Below are 15,272 nucleotides of genomic sequence, written 5' to 3'. Positions count from 1 at the left end.
CTCCTTGGAAACCCTATGAGGCAGCTCTATTCTGTTCTATAGGGTCGCTATGAGTTGGAATCGATGGCAATGGGTTTGGTTTTGGTTTTTATACATACTTATCTCGTGGCTTTATATTCTCTTAATTAGGTACTTTAAAAGATAGAGTATAAAATAAATCACAGTTAGAGGGTAGTTTTAAGATGCAGGAAGATCTTACTATCTAACTTTTTCAATCTTCATTATCATGTTCATTCCCACTACCATCACCATTTATTAAATACCACACCCCAGGGCTTTGTGTGCACAATCTAATTTATTCCTCACAAGTCTATCAGAGAAGAAATATCCCTCCCTATTTTACAGGACTAAGATGTGCATGACCCAAGCTATAGTGTTTTCAATCACCTCATATGCATGTGAAAGCTGGACAATGAATAAGGAAGACCAGAGAAGAATTGATGCCTTTGAATTATGCCATTCGCAAAGAATATGGAATATACCATGAACTGCCAGAAGAACAAACAAATCCGTCTTGGAAGAAGTACAGCCAGAATGTTCCTTAGAAGCAAGAATGGCGAGACTTCGTCTCACATACTTTGGACATGTTATCAGGAAAAACCAGTCCCTGGAGAAGGACATCATGCTTGGTAACGTAGAGGGTCAGCAAAAAAGAGGAAGACCCTGAATGAGATGGATTGACACAGGGGCTGCAACAATGGGCTCAAGCATAACAAGGATTGTTGAGGTTGGCACAGGACCGGGTAGTGTTTTGTTCCGTTGTACATAGGGTTGCTATGAGTCAGAATCGACTCAACGACGCCTAACAGCAATAACAACATCTGACAGATGAGAAAACTGAGGCTTAGGGAGATTGGATAATTTTCCCCCAGATCACATAGCTGTGAAACGACAGAGAAAAGATTTGAACACAGGTCTGTCTGTTGATAGTCTTTGCTCTTACTGACCAGTCTTCAGGATGTAAGGAAAGTGGTCAAATGACAGCAAACATGACTGTCGATAGAAAAAACAACACAAACTCTTTCAGAGAACATTGCCTGCTACCCAACATCTCATCAAAAGACATGTATTTCTTTAAATCCTGAGAGACAATACATTTATATATTAAAAAAATAATAATTCCAGAGCATTAAAATCAAGAAGGCACTGCAGTCTTTGACCTTCCCTAAAATACTATTTCACTTTGCTTTGGAGAAATGGAGGTTTATAAAACCTAAATTCTAAACCTACAAAGTATTTATTGTTTTCTGTCCTTTACCCTAATTCCTAGCAAAATGGCTGCTGAAGTTAGAAAGATTGGAATGTCACCAGAAGAGTTGGCTAGCTTTTGTGTATGATTCACATGTAAGTTACCTTGGCTATTTTGCCACAGTCCAAGATCTGACACTCAGACTTACAGATTTAGAAACATTCACATTAACCAAGTTCACAAAACACCAATTAACTAATTTACAATGCTAAGTTCACAACTATCACATAGACAAATATTCAGATTAACTAGACTACTGCATCTTTCCCTACAAAAAAAAACCTGTTGCTGTTGAGTCGATTCCGACTCATAGTGACCCTACAGGACAGAGCAGAACTGCCCCATAGAGTTTCCAAGGAGTGTCTGATGGATTCGAACTGCTGACCTTTTGGTTAGCAGCTGTGGCACTTAACCACCACGCCACCAGGGTTTCCTCTTTCCCTACAGACAGATCTCAGACAGGTCTATATAGGAAATAAAATTTTAACCAGAAAGTTAAGAGGTAATAGAGGAGCAGAAATAGTTTTTAAGGAGTCTTCCTCAATTAAGAGCTTAATATAACTTACCAAAAGGCCCCTAATATACTTGGAGTCTCGTTGATCACCACTCCCCATTCCTGGAACATAATTTAGGGAATATTGCCCATACTTGCCTCTGTGTCCCTCGTTTTCCTATGTTTCCACTGTTGATCGATGAAGTGACAAAGGTGTTTTTTCTTTAGACCTTTAGTCAAATCTTGCTCACGTCTAGGAATAATGCTGCCTTTTAAAGTGATTCATTTATCTTTGCTCTGATCAATTAAGCATAGTATTGATTCTGCTTTCAGTAGATGATCTTATTTATCTTATTTCCAAACTCTGGAGGGAACCTTATGGTTGTTGTTAGGAGCCATCGAAGTCAGTTCCAAAGAGCGACCCTGTAGGACAGAGTAGAACCACCCTGTAGGGTTTCCAAGGAGTGGCCGGTGGATTGAACTGCCAACCTTTTGGTTAGCAGCCGAGCTCTTAACCACTGTCCTGCCAGAGTTGTTCCCAACTGGGAAAATATTTGAGGCAATAAAAAGTAATTATTTGCACTGCAGCTTTGGAGACAAGACTTTTGGTATGACCACTGCCCTGGCCTAACAGTCTGAAAACTTTATCGGATTTATTGCATTATAACACACCCAGTTTATATTTGTACATTCTGGGGGTATCCTTTCATGTACATCATCTTTCCTTCTGTAAACCGTTGACCACAAATTAAAAATAGACTTATTACATTTTTCTTTTTCAAGTGACGAGGTAAAAATTAGGGAAGGGTGAAAGTGCACTGTTTTGGGATGGGCGGGGAAGCTGTAAGGTGAAACTGCAAAGGAGAATAAGAATTTTTCAGTGATAATGGGCAAGAAAGACTGATCTTCTAGAACAATACAAAGCATTACAAAATTAAGATTTTTATCATAGCATGAAGGATTAATGCTATTCAAGCAAAAGTATTAATGGATTGCCTGTTTACGTCATCTGGGTTCAATGCCTTAAGTCATTAAAGCTGCAGAGTAGGGTCATGCTCATCACCTGAGTTGATGGGAGGGTTTCGGATAACATCAGCAATAATCTTCTGAACCTCTGGAGTCAGGCCTGCTCGCTCCATATCGAGTGGGTAGCCAGCTTTCACCGCTTGGGATAAGTGCACGCCAACTGTCGTGAGAGGCAGAGTTCTGCTCTCAGCGACACTCTTCTACAGAAACAACAGCAAAAGAACCAGTGAGTTTTTAAAAGTATACCATAATGTATGAACATAAAATGTCCAAAGACTTCAGGTACCAAATCTTCACTCAGAAATAAACAATGGACTAAGCCTTTCCTTAAAAATTTCATTTTAACTATTTCTTTAAAAACTACCCACATTATAGAACTCCACAAGCTCTACTTGCTATATTGACTATACTGACTAAAACAAAATCACCCAGCTTTAGCTAAGAACTCAATCCTCATCTCTTTCTAATTATTCACCTTAATAACCTATTAGCTGCAAAGCAGTCATTCTACCTTAATGCAATAGCTTTTGAGAATATAGTAAACGAATCCAACATTTTATATACTTGAAGTAACACATGGTGTTTGGTTATACAAATTTCTAAAAACACAAATCCTAAATGCTTAGTGATAACATAGCCTCCAGATGCATTTATAAAGGATTCTTGAAAAGACTTTCACGGGTATTTAGAATTGGCTCTATTTATAAAATAATAATAAGTACGATTTAAAAGAGTTGTCACAATTTTTCTACTACTGAACTTGACGTGAAATGTGTTAAATTTAAGGACAGTGTTATGTATTTATTAATCTTTTTAAACAAATGTGGCTCCAAACCCATTTAAGATATGTATTAAGTAAAACATGCTTTAAACACTCAGAAAGTTCAGCCACTCAGCACTAATGTATTTCATGATACCCTCTTTTAATACATTTTGAAAGTCTGAATTTGGACTGTGTTCTCAAGAATGTTGATACATTCACAGAAAAGGGATTTAAAGCAACATTTTCATCCTTCAAAGGTAGGTTTTAAACCGCTTCCATTACATATCTGCCCTTTTCCACTAGACAGTATGCACCATGTGTGCATCATATCAGGGTTATTTGATACAGGGCATCAAATTACCTAAAACTAATTGTGTTATGGCTCCTGATTAACTGGTCCTTAGGCATGTTTAATTTGCGGTTAACTGGCAAGACCCTCTCAGAGTCCTGGGAGATGCAGCTAATTACACCATCCTATTATGCAATAAAATACAACCAAATAATAGCAAAAGACAGAAATGCAGATACAGTGCTCTTCATATCTTTAACCATAAAAGTATAATACATGAAATCTCATATCATGGTTGAGTATTAGAATGCACTTCATTCAGAAAATTTGGAGCCCATAATCAAATTTTCTTAGGAACTAAGTCCAGATCTATATATATACATAGTCAAATTATGCAAACACAGGCATATTTAACATATAGATGTAAGTTACTGTTCACATAAGAGTTTGAACTTAAAACCCCTATTTACCATGTATTTTATTTCAAAATTAGTACAAAGGAATTATTTGGTCTCTCATGTAATGACTTTTGTACTTTTAATTAAAGAACTTGACTAATTAATTAGAACATCTATTAAGTTATTAAGACAAGCTATGAACTGTTTATTCTCGTTTATATTGGACCTTAACCAGAATAAAAAGTGTGTAATGTCGCCCAGTGGTTGGAGACATAGGGAAGACGAAAAACAGACACTGAACCATCTAGCCTATTCCAAACCCATTTAATGTCAGAGGGGATAGGAATTCAAGGAAGTTTAACTGAACTGGAAGACTCATTCTGTCCATATTCCAGTAAAATATACTCTTCATTTTGTATTTAAAAAAACAAAAAATCAAGAGCCTTAAGGATTTATTCCATAACAATGAAGAAAGATTAAGTATGGCCATTTCTCACAGTAATTTAGATTTTTTTTTCCAAAGGGCATTAAAAACTAAACCAAACCTGTTGCCGTCGAGTCAATTCTGACTCAAAGGGCATTAGGCATGGTTAAAAATAAATTGAACAGTACTAGAGGCTATAGGGTGAAAAGCAAGTTTTCTTTTAACCTATTTCCAGTTTCTTGGACATCTTCCAGGGATATTCCAAGCTTTTTTGTTTATATATTTAAGAATACGTGAACTTGTACACATGTACACTTATCTTTGTTTTTCAAATTGTTCTATACCTTCCTATTTTTTTAACTTAACAATGTATCTTAAAGATTGTTTCTTATGAGTACATGCACTGATAGTTTTTAAAGTATTATTCACTTTTTAAAAGTCTTAAAATATGGCTGTTGCAATATCTCTGAGCTATAAATATGTTTGTCAGTACCCCGATACAACTTCTATAAAAGAATCATGATTGAACTATACCGGATGTTGTTATTTAATTGACAAAGCTAGGCTTAGCAGAAAAAGAAAATGACACTGTGATCTAAAATTAAAGATAAAATGAGATTTACTATAGGTTTAGAAGAAATTAATCCCAAGTCACAACTTTTAATATTGAAAAATTGATAAAACACAAGTTTAGGTAAATGAAAAAATCTCCTCTAACTTGAAAGTAATACTTACTAAAGACATCTTCTTTTCTTGGAATAAAGAGTAAGTGATGACCACAGACTGCGAAAGCGAGAATTCTTCATTTTTCATGACCAGACTTTTCTTCTGTTCTTCTTGAGGTTTTGTACTTGAAAAAATGTCTGTCTACAGAAATTTAAATGTAGCCCAGCACAAATGATCAATAATATCAACATAATAATATATATAGTATCAATATGATCATTTGCTATTAGAAAAAAATACAACACAAATAAAATGTCTTAATAACAAAGATTTTCCTTAATATGAGGAGATAGGGCTGCTATGGGTTGAATCAACTCCAGGGCAGTGGGATTTTATGTAGATAAAAGACTGTGTGAACAGAGAGCAGTCAATTATGGAAACATACAAATAGAAAGGCAGAAGGACAAATGTAGGCATGCACACCCAAGCACTATTCAGATGAGAAATCTTGCCTAACTAGATGTGAATATTCTAGTTTCCTTAGCAAGTAGAACCATGTAGTGGATGAGAATCCTTTACCTCATCTTTCTTGCTGAGGTACTACTGAAGACACTATCAGAATTTCACTTGTTCTATTCCAGGCTTGCTAAACAACTTTCAGGCAAGCTGGCTTCCAATAAGTCTTCTATAGGAGAGAATGCACTGGTTGGGCCAAGTGAAACTTTCCAGTTGTATTCCTCATTATAAATTAATGAAGCTGCATTCACTATATTTATATGCACACACCTATATACATAAAACCAAGTTTACAGAGATGGATAATGCAAGTCTACTCCCCAAAACACAACTACTCTGTGTGACGACACACATTAGACATTTAAGCTTGAAAGGATGAGGACTAAAACCCTAGTCTAGCTCATGGCAAATGCCGCAGTGGAGGAACCAGTTTGAGAAGCCAGCTAGGCTTTCCCAGAAACACCTATTCTGTCTTGATGCACGCCTTCTAAAAACTGCAACATGCAGCTATTCTGAAGCTTTCAAATAGAAACAGAAACGGAACAGTCAGTTCTGTTCTGGGCCAATTATATCCTTAGAACACCAGATCCCCACCCCTAGGGTTATTTGACTGGAATTTTATTTTGTGTTGACATGAGAGCATAATCTGATATTCTTTCATATGTAAGGTGAAGTCTCAAAAAAAGGTTTGGAAAACCTATTTTACTGCTTTGGATCAGATAATTCAAGTTCTAAAATTAGGTAACATATATGACATGGAAAAAGTCAAAAAGAACATTTATATTCCTCACCAATACTCAACTAATATAATTTTATATTAAAATCCCTAAACAGCAAAGTATGGAAAAAAACACTAAATATCTTTCCCAAAGAAAAGCCCATAAACATTCTTCCTCATATACCTATACACAATATAATGGACAACAATGATAAATAACCTTATCAAAATTATACCAATATTATTCCTTCAGGGACTATGCACTTCTTTAACTTGTTAAATTAGTTTGTTACAGGTTTCATTATGACTGCTTTATGTTTTAACGCATTATAGTTTTAATCTATCTTTTATGTATAGTTAAAAAAAAGAGTTGTCTATCTGTTTTTATACTTTGCTAAGGAGCTGCCAACTATAAATACATCTTTGGTGGGAGGGGAATACTTTAAAAACATTATCATTTTCATAAAATGTATTTCTACAAAATTATTTTTAACATATTCTTCTTAAATGGCCGTCTGAATGGATTTAATACCCATATCCTTGTATTTTTAACTTCTGATTTATATTATGATAGTATTTTAGTTTTAATTCAAAATTTTAAGTAAATTTAAAAACTTAAAGTGTGAATAATAAATAAAACATTAAAGTTTAATTTCTTTAATGAATGGTTTCAATTTGCAAAATAGCCCAGGCATAATTCTGAACTACAAAAATTAGCAGTCATTTTCTCCATCCAGAAGGTTCAAACAGGCTTCATAACTACCCTTGGGAGCATTTATTGTTTGGCCTACTTCTAATTCATCTCCTCAACGGGTAGGAGTCGGGAGGGATAATCTTTCCATTATTAAATAATACCACCAATTCAAGAAAGAAGATACTACTGTCAAGTGTCCAAAGAGAGGAAGCTTATTCAATTACTGCTGGTAGTTAGGGTGTTCTTTATCAAATTATTAAGACATTATAATTTCATTTTCCAAAATATCCAATACGAAATATAAGGAATTTTCACATAATATATTGCATGACAGTATGAAAAGAAAATCTGCCAAAGACATTCTGTATCAAAGAGGAGAACTCTACATATAAAATGCAGAAGAGTTTTCTACTTGAAGTTGGAGAAGGATTTTTCCAAAATGGAATCCAAACGTGTCCGCCCAAAGCTTACAAGATCATTTAGGGTTAGAAAACGATCCCTTAATACTACCTTACATATTTTTAATTCTTCTAACTTTTAATAAGTGTCCTATGCCTTTTATCTTTCTAATTTCATCCTTTATTTCCTTGCTTTCCTTGATATGGGTTGAGAAACCATTACTTCCATTGTGTGCAGTAAGGAAATGGAGACCGTAAGAAATTGAAGAACACGTTCAGGTTCATCTAGTAAACCATGGCAGAATGAAAACCCTGATTCCCGGACTCCTAGTCCAATAGCCTTTCCACCATCTCACCCTGTCTCACCTTCTATGCTGGAGTACAAAGCATAGAGACCACAGGTGGAGTTTAAAGAAAAAAACACAAACAATTCTTGTGGAAATGACCATTTATGATAAGCAAGAAGTAATAAAAGGATATGTAGAAACACTATTAAGGCTGAAGAGAATAATGTAAAATGTACTTAATATCAAAAGACAGCATCACTGGAAGAGAAGAGTGCTTGGGGAATATGCCAAACAATAAGAAAAACAGAGCTGCTGACATCCTCACCAACTGATAGTTAAGTATAAATTTGCAGCTTTAAATTCTAACTACCATATTTGAAAGTGAAAGCTAGAATTTATCAACCTGAAGTACCGTACTTACTGAAGTTTAAAGACAAACCTTCAACATGGGCAGCCTACATAACAATTTTAGTATCAAAAATTAGGTAACTAATGAACAAGTCTTTACTAACTGATTTATTGTAGAAATACTCTAAATTCATTTTCTAGCTGTTCAGTAGGGAAAGGCAAATAAAAGGAGAAGATGTTGCTTTTCAGGCGTGCTTTTGAAATGGTCAAAAAACATTTATTCTCTAAGAGCTCCTGAAAATCACAGTAATTTACCTGAAGACTATTTCTTTGGCAGAACTGTTTGATGACTTCCAGCAGAGGGGTCAACATAGTAGCTTTGCCTTCAGAAACACCATCAATCCGTTTCATGTTTTCAACTGTAGTAGGTCTTTGGTTTAAAAAAAAAAAAAAAAAAAAAAGAGTCCAGAACCCACTGAAACATTATCATTCTTGCAACACAGGATGCATTCCAATTCTCAATAAATGTTGTGCATTTTTATACAATTGTTATATATTCAATTTCATTTTTTTTTCAAAAATCAAAACCAATGTGACATACAAGTAATTCTGTTTTATAATTTATTTCTTTACTTTCCACCATTTCAAAATTTGCTGTTTTAGCAATTTAATAATAAAAACACTTCCATGACCATCACTAGAAAATACACTACCAGCCGGTAAACAGGTCAATGATCATAAAGAAACAGGCCAACATCTAATGTTGTACTCTATGACTGACCTTATTATTATTACATTTTTACAGAAATGAAAATTACTAGGCTGTAACTGAGGACAACTAAGAGACTAAGAAATTCTCAGAAGAAAGTCTCATTCATTATTTTCTTCCACAAAATGTTTACCCTACAGTAAACCTGGAAACCACGTAAGGCTTTTAGCTCAATAGTTCTAAATGTGTCTAATATCCAAGAGACTGTACAATGTCTTCATTCTAAAAATTCGCCAATCTGATGATTACTCTTTTTTCTTTAAATATCTTCCCTGAATATTAAAGTATAATAATTATTTTTTAATGCTATAATTATTATAGGATATAAGCACTATTAATATCATTAGAAAGTTCTGCACTAAAGTAATATCTCTCAGATGAAATTTAGTGACAGAAACAATTTTTTAAAAGGAAGCATCAAGATGAATACAATTATCAAACAATTATTTTAGGAAATAATTTCTTTTAAATATCTATTGACCACTTGGCGTTTATTAGGCCTTGTACTTACTACATGCTGTGGGAGATACAAAGATATGAGGAACATATATCTTTATTCACAGAGTTTAAAATCTAGATGGTATACTAAAACATGTATACCATTAACAACAAAAAAATAAAGCGTTGTATGATAAGTGCTATAGAAGCAATACATCTAAAAGTCCTTTATGAATTCAAGACAGAGGAATTACTTTCCTGATAAGACCATGGAAGATTTTATGAAGGAAGTAGTAATAAAACGAGATCTTAAAGGATTTCATAAAAGGATTTGGGGGGAATCAAAGGAACTGCAAGGCAGAGGCAACATTGTAAATAAATATGTGGAAGCTGAAAAGGGGCCATCAACAAATGTTAAACAACAATCAGACTAAGACAAACCCTTCAAAATTCTGTGACTTAGATGGAAAAGTAAGTTTAAGTCCATAAATAGAGAGACTTGAATTCTAGGCTAAGGAAGTTAACACAGGGAAAATCATTTAAGCAGGAATACAACATGATAAACAAAGATTAATTTGGTACTCGTTAACCAAAAAAAACAAACCAGTTTCCATCAAGTTGACTCCAACTCATGGCAATCCTATGTGTGTTAGTGTAGAATTGTGCTCCACAGGGTTTTCAATGGCTGTGCTCGTTCAGAAGTAGATCACCAAGACTTTCTTCCATAGCACCTCTGGGTAGATTCGAACCACCAACCTTTTGGTTAGTAGTCGAGCACTTAACCATTTGTACCACCAAGAGACTCCTTGGTACTCATATATCAGATGAAATAGGACGAGAGACTGAAGAAAGAGTGCCCAGTTAAGCAGCTTTTGCAACAGTTCAAGGGTGAAAGGTCTAAACTAACATGGTATCACTAAGAAGAGGGAGGAAGTCACAGACACACAAGAACATTTAAATGAGAACGTCTGAAAACAGTGTAAGTAAGTGGAAGAAGGAGATATATGTTAGAAGAATGAAAATGATATCAGAGGTTTTAAACATGTGTGATCAGAGACATGGTAGTATGATTAACGAAAAGAAGGAATTCAGAGAGTTTTGGTACTTGCATGAAACACATGCATGGAGGGTGGGTGGAAAATGAGTTAGTTTATAGATAGTGAATCTGGCCACGGAAAAGACAGTCGGTTTTCATTCATGTAGAAATGTGAGGTTAAAAACTCAGCAAAGAGACAGTGGGAGGGGCATGGGAAATTTGGGAGCATCTCACAGATGTGATAGTTAAAGTTATGGTCATTATCACATAGTGATACATTTTACAAATCTATTACGTTAGAAGAAAATAAATCATAACATATACAAATTGATTGTTTACCTTATTTTGGCCATATCCAGCAGTATCTTATTTGTTGCCAGAATAGCTGGAGGAACATCTATTTTATTGGAATGTTTCTGCCTGGCTTCTACCAATTCGCCATATAATGTAGTCTGAACAAAAAAACAAAGAAACAACTCAACGCTTTTTTTTATATACATAGAAAAATCCAATCTTTCACTTTAGAGCTTTCAGATTACATTTTCCCTTAAGTGAAAATAAGCTGAACTCTATCTCAGACTCTCAGCAAAAGTGCAATTATTAAAACACCGACACCAGAATTTTAAGCATGCATAAAATCATAACTATCCTCTCACAAACTAGTTGCCTTTTTACAAAAGCCTTACCTGAGTCTCTTGTTCTTGGGCTGAAATAACAGGTTCTGTGGACTTGTAAGATACAGGAAGATATTTTCCTGGTGACGACACCATGACACTAAAAAATTTAAAGGAAAATAAATAATAAAAGAAAATTTTCTTTCTCCGGGTTCACTTTTTATTTTGCCTCCAAATAAAGCCTATATTTCCAAGTCAATACTAACATCTGTTCTTCACAATACAAGGAAGGCAATTTGTTACTTAAATGGCGGCCTGGATTTTGAACACTTTGGATCAACCACACTCATTATAATGGTAAAGTTAAAACTGCAATTTGAGTTCATCACAAAACTGAAGAACAACATTTGTTCCATCCTCCTCCTCAACCAAATGCTTTAGGGAAAAAAAATACTCTCTATCCATAGTGAAGAAAGATAACATTTTTTTAACTAAGAGGGATATAATCTATAATGATTCATTCTGTGACATCAATGATTTTTGGTTGCTGGGAGACATTAGTATGTGATTAATCGAATTATTCAAAACTTTTTTTTAAAACAAACAAACAAAAATCAGACAAGAGAAGTAATTCTGCATCTGTTTCCTAAAAATAGGGAGAAAAAAACCCCACAAATTGCAAACAATATACTCTGAAAGGTGCTAGTCACCAATCTAGATAAAAAGCCAATTTCTAGAAGAGGTATTTCTCATTGATAAATTAATTACAAATAGGAAAAGTTATAAAAATCATATTGCAAAGAATGCAGAAAATACCTAGAATAGGCAAGTGTATACAGACCAAAGTTTACTAGTGGTTTCTAGGGGAGTCCCTAAGTGGTGCAAAAGGCTGGAGGTTCAAGTCCACCCAGAGGTACCTGAGAAGAAAAGCCTGGTGATCTACTTCCAAAAAAATCAACCATTGTAAACTCTATGGAGTGCAGTTCTACTCTGACACACAAGGGGTCTCCATGAGTCGGAGTCACTTTGATGGCAAGAGGTATTATGGGGCGGGAGCAGGAGAAAAGGGGGATTCATTACTTGAGGACACTGAGCTTCTGCTTAGGGTGATGGGAAAATATAGAAACAGGTTATGGTGATGATTGAACAATATTATAAACATAATTAATGTTGCTGAATTGTACATATGAAGAATGCTGAAATGGCAAATGTCATGTTACATATGTATTTACCACAATTTTTTAAAAAAATTGCATAGAATGGCCTACATAAAAGATGTCAAATTTAAATAAATTCCTATCTTTTGGGGAGAGGTGAAGAGAGAACGAATGTGTTTGATATTTAAGAAATGTTTATTAATTTCTCTGTTGCAAGAATTCACAAACTACATTGTAAAGTAAGATTTTATTTTCACAATTATCAGATACTACCATAAAATGAATCTGAGCATGAAGAAAGACAATTCCAGTCCAAAGAATTAGTAATATCAGGTTTTATAAATTTGTTTTAAAATTATACGATTATGTTAATCTTTATCTTAGTATTTACAAAAATCTTTTACTAAAGTACTGTTGGAAAAATTGTATTTTTAATTATTTCACAAAGAAATTTTAAAATCATATATACTAGCAAAATTCTGGGTAACATATCTCTTAAGCAGAAATATATGTGGGAAAAGTTTAGTAAAAAGTATCGTACTATGAAAGCTATTATAAGTGCACATAATAAAAGTTCAAAAAAACTATAATGAATAACATCAGAGAGGTAAATGAAGATACTGCATCCATGAATCAAGACTCTTATACATAATTAAGGGAACATTATGAGAACAATAAAGAGTTCTTAAAAATTTTAAATTTGATAAGTAAAATTAAAATTTCATTAGCTAGAAGGGAATATAAAGTCAAGGACCTCTTCAAGAGAGTAAACAGACAAAAAGAGACTGCAAATAGGAGAAAATAAAAATTAATAAAAGGCACACTAAAAACCAAGGAAAGGGGAAAAAAAAGAAAGAAAATTATTGACACCAAGGAAAATAAAGAAGTGGTGGCTATACCAACACACTCATTGGCTTAGTAGTATGTAATATTTGTGTAATTATAATAATGTAGAAACAAATTATTAACATAATCAAAACTTCTAATATAAGCCCTAATCTACCATAATAGGAAGTCAAATGAAAATTTCTAAAATTGGTAAGTCAAACAATAGTAGTCTAAGCATGTTGTTTAGATATATAGAGGTAAGTACCAGAGAAACCAGCTGGAAATTTTGAGGACAATTGTTACCCTATCTGGAGCAAGGGAGAATGAAGAAAACCAAAGACACAGAGGAAAGATTAGTCCAAATGACTAATGAACCACAAATACCACAGCCTCCACCAGACTGAGTCCAGCACAACTAGATGGTGCCCAGCTACCACCACTGACTGCTCTGACAGAGATCACAATAAAGGGTCCTGGACAGAGCTGGAGAAAAATGTAGAACAAAATTCTAACTGACAAAAGAAGACCAGACTTACTGGTCTGACAGAGGCTGGAAAAACCCCAAGAGTATGGCCCCCAGACACCCTTTTAGCTCAGTAATGAAGTCACTCCTGAGGTTCACCCTTCAGCCAAAGATTAGACAGGCCCATAAAACAAAACAAGACTAAATGCGCACACAAGCCCAGAAACAAGGATGAGAAGGCAGGAGGGGACAGGAAAGCTGGTGGTGGGAAACCCAAGGTCGAGGGGGGGAGAGTGGTGACGTGTCATGGGGGTTGATGACCAATGTCACAAAACAATGTGTGTACTAATTGTTTAATGAGAAGCTAGTTTGTTCTGTAAACCTTCATCTAAAGCACAATTAAAAAAAACAAAAACAAAGTGGGTTTGGGAAGGATGTGGACTGGTGTGTTTCATTATAAGCCCACAAGTACTATCCAGCTTTTAATCCATTAAAAAAACCCACAAATTTGTTGCTGTCAAGTCGATTCTGACTCATGGTGACCCCATGTGTCACAGAGTAGAACTGAGCTCCATAGGGTTTTCTTGACTGTAATCTTTACAGAAGCAGATTGCCAGGCCTTTCATGCATGGTGCTGCTGGGTGGGTTCAAACCTCCACCGTTTTGGATGCAAACCATTTGCACCACCCAAAGACCTTTTTTAAAACCATGTACACATATTATTTTAATGAAAATTTCAAAGAATTTTAAGATAATGCAGTTAATGATACATAAGCATCCTGCTCACTTCTGTATAGTAAGCCCATATAGTAAAGGTGATTTTTTTGACTACTTGACAGGTATGTTGTCTATCACTAAACTCCTGATTTTAACCTCATCCCCCAAACATCTAACACCTGAATTCTGTTCCTCCTCTTATGTTGCCCAGCTAAGGGAATGTCATCGTTTGAATTATGTCCCCCAAAAAATGTGTATATCAGTTTGGCTGGGCCATGATTCCTGGTACTGTGTGATTTTCCTATATGTTGTAACCCTGCCTCTATGATGTTAATGAGGGAGGATGGGTGGCAGTTGTGTTAGTAAGGCAGGACCTGATCTACAAGACTGTACTGTGTCCTGAGGCAATCTCTTGAAATATAAAATACAGAAGTGAGCAGAGAGACAGGGGGACCACATACCATCAAGAAAGCAGTGCCAGGAGCAGAGCACGTCCTTTGGACCGGGGTCCCTGTGCATAGGAGCTCCTAGTCCGGGGGAACACCAAAGAGAAGGCCGACAGAGAGAAAAAGCCTTCCCCTGGAGCTGATGTCCTGAATTTGGACTTTTAGCCTACTTTGACTGTGAGGAAATAAACTTCTTTTCATTAAAACCATCCACTTATGGTGTTTCTGTTACAGCAGCACTAGATGACTAAGACAGGGAATAACAATACTCTCACCCAGGAATCAAGACAGAAATGTAAGAGTCATCTTCAAGTCCTCCATTTTCCTTAACTTCCCATCATTTCAATAATCAAGTTCTAACAATTCTATCTCCTACATATCTTACAAATCTATTTCTCTCCATGACCAATGTCACTTCCCTCATCTAAGCTACCATCATCTCTTGCAAGCATTTTTTTCTCTATAACACTCTCACTCTCCTTTAATCTGTCCCCTCCACAGCCAGAGTGATAAATCAAGGCTCGGCAAACAAGGA

General features: G+C 35.1%; 1 protein-coding gene across 5 annotated transcripts in view; it reads right to left on the bottom strand.

Annotated features, from left to right (window-relative positions):
* WRN (WRN RecQ like helicase) overlaps nt 1-15,272 on the bottom strand; it is a 127,229-nt gene that overhangs the window by 11,936 nt on the left and 100,021 nt on the right. For all 5 annotated transcript variants that reach the window (XM_023737835.1, XM_023737834.1, XM_023737836.1 and 2 more), the window contains 5 exons: nt 11,199-11,286; nt 10,852-10,964; nt 8,585-8,699; nt 5,378-5,509; nt 2,806-2,968 (listed from right to left, as the gene is read on the bottom strand). In XM_023737835.1, the coding sequence (XP_023593603.1) occupies nt 2,806-2,968; nt 5,378-5,509; nt 8,585-8,699; nt 10,852-10,964; nt 11,199-11,286 (611 nt within the window). The remainder of the gene's footprint in view (nt 1-2,805; nt 2,969-5,377; nt 5,510-8,584; nt 8,700-10,851; nt 10,965-11,198; nt 11,287-15,272) is intronic.

Source organism: Trichechus manatus, unplaced genomic scaffold, assembly GCF_000243295.1.
Source record: "Trichechus manatus latirostris isolate Lorelei unplaced genomic scaffold, TriManLat1.0 scaffold00109, whole genome shotgun sequence".
Classification (NCBI taxonomy): Eukaryota; Metazoa; Chordata; class Mammalia; order Sirenia; family Trichechidae; genus Trichechus; species Trichechus manatus.
This window is presented reverse-complemented; position numbering and strand designations above follow the sequence as displayed.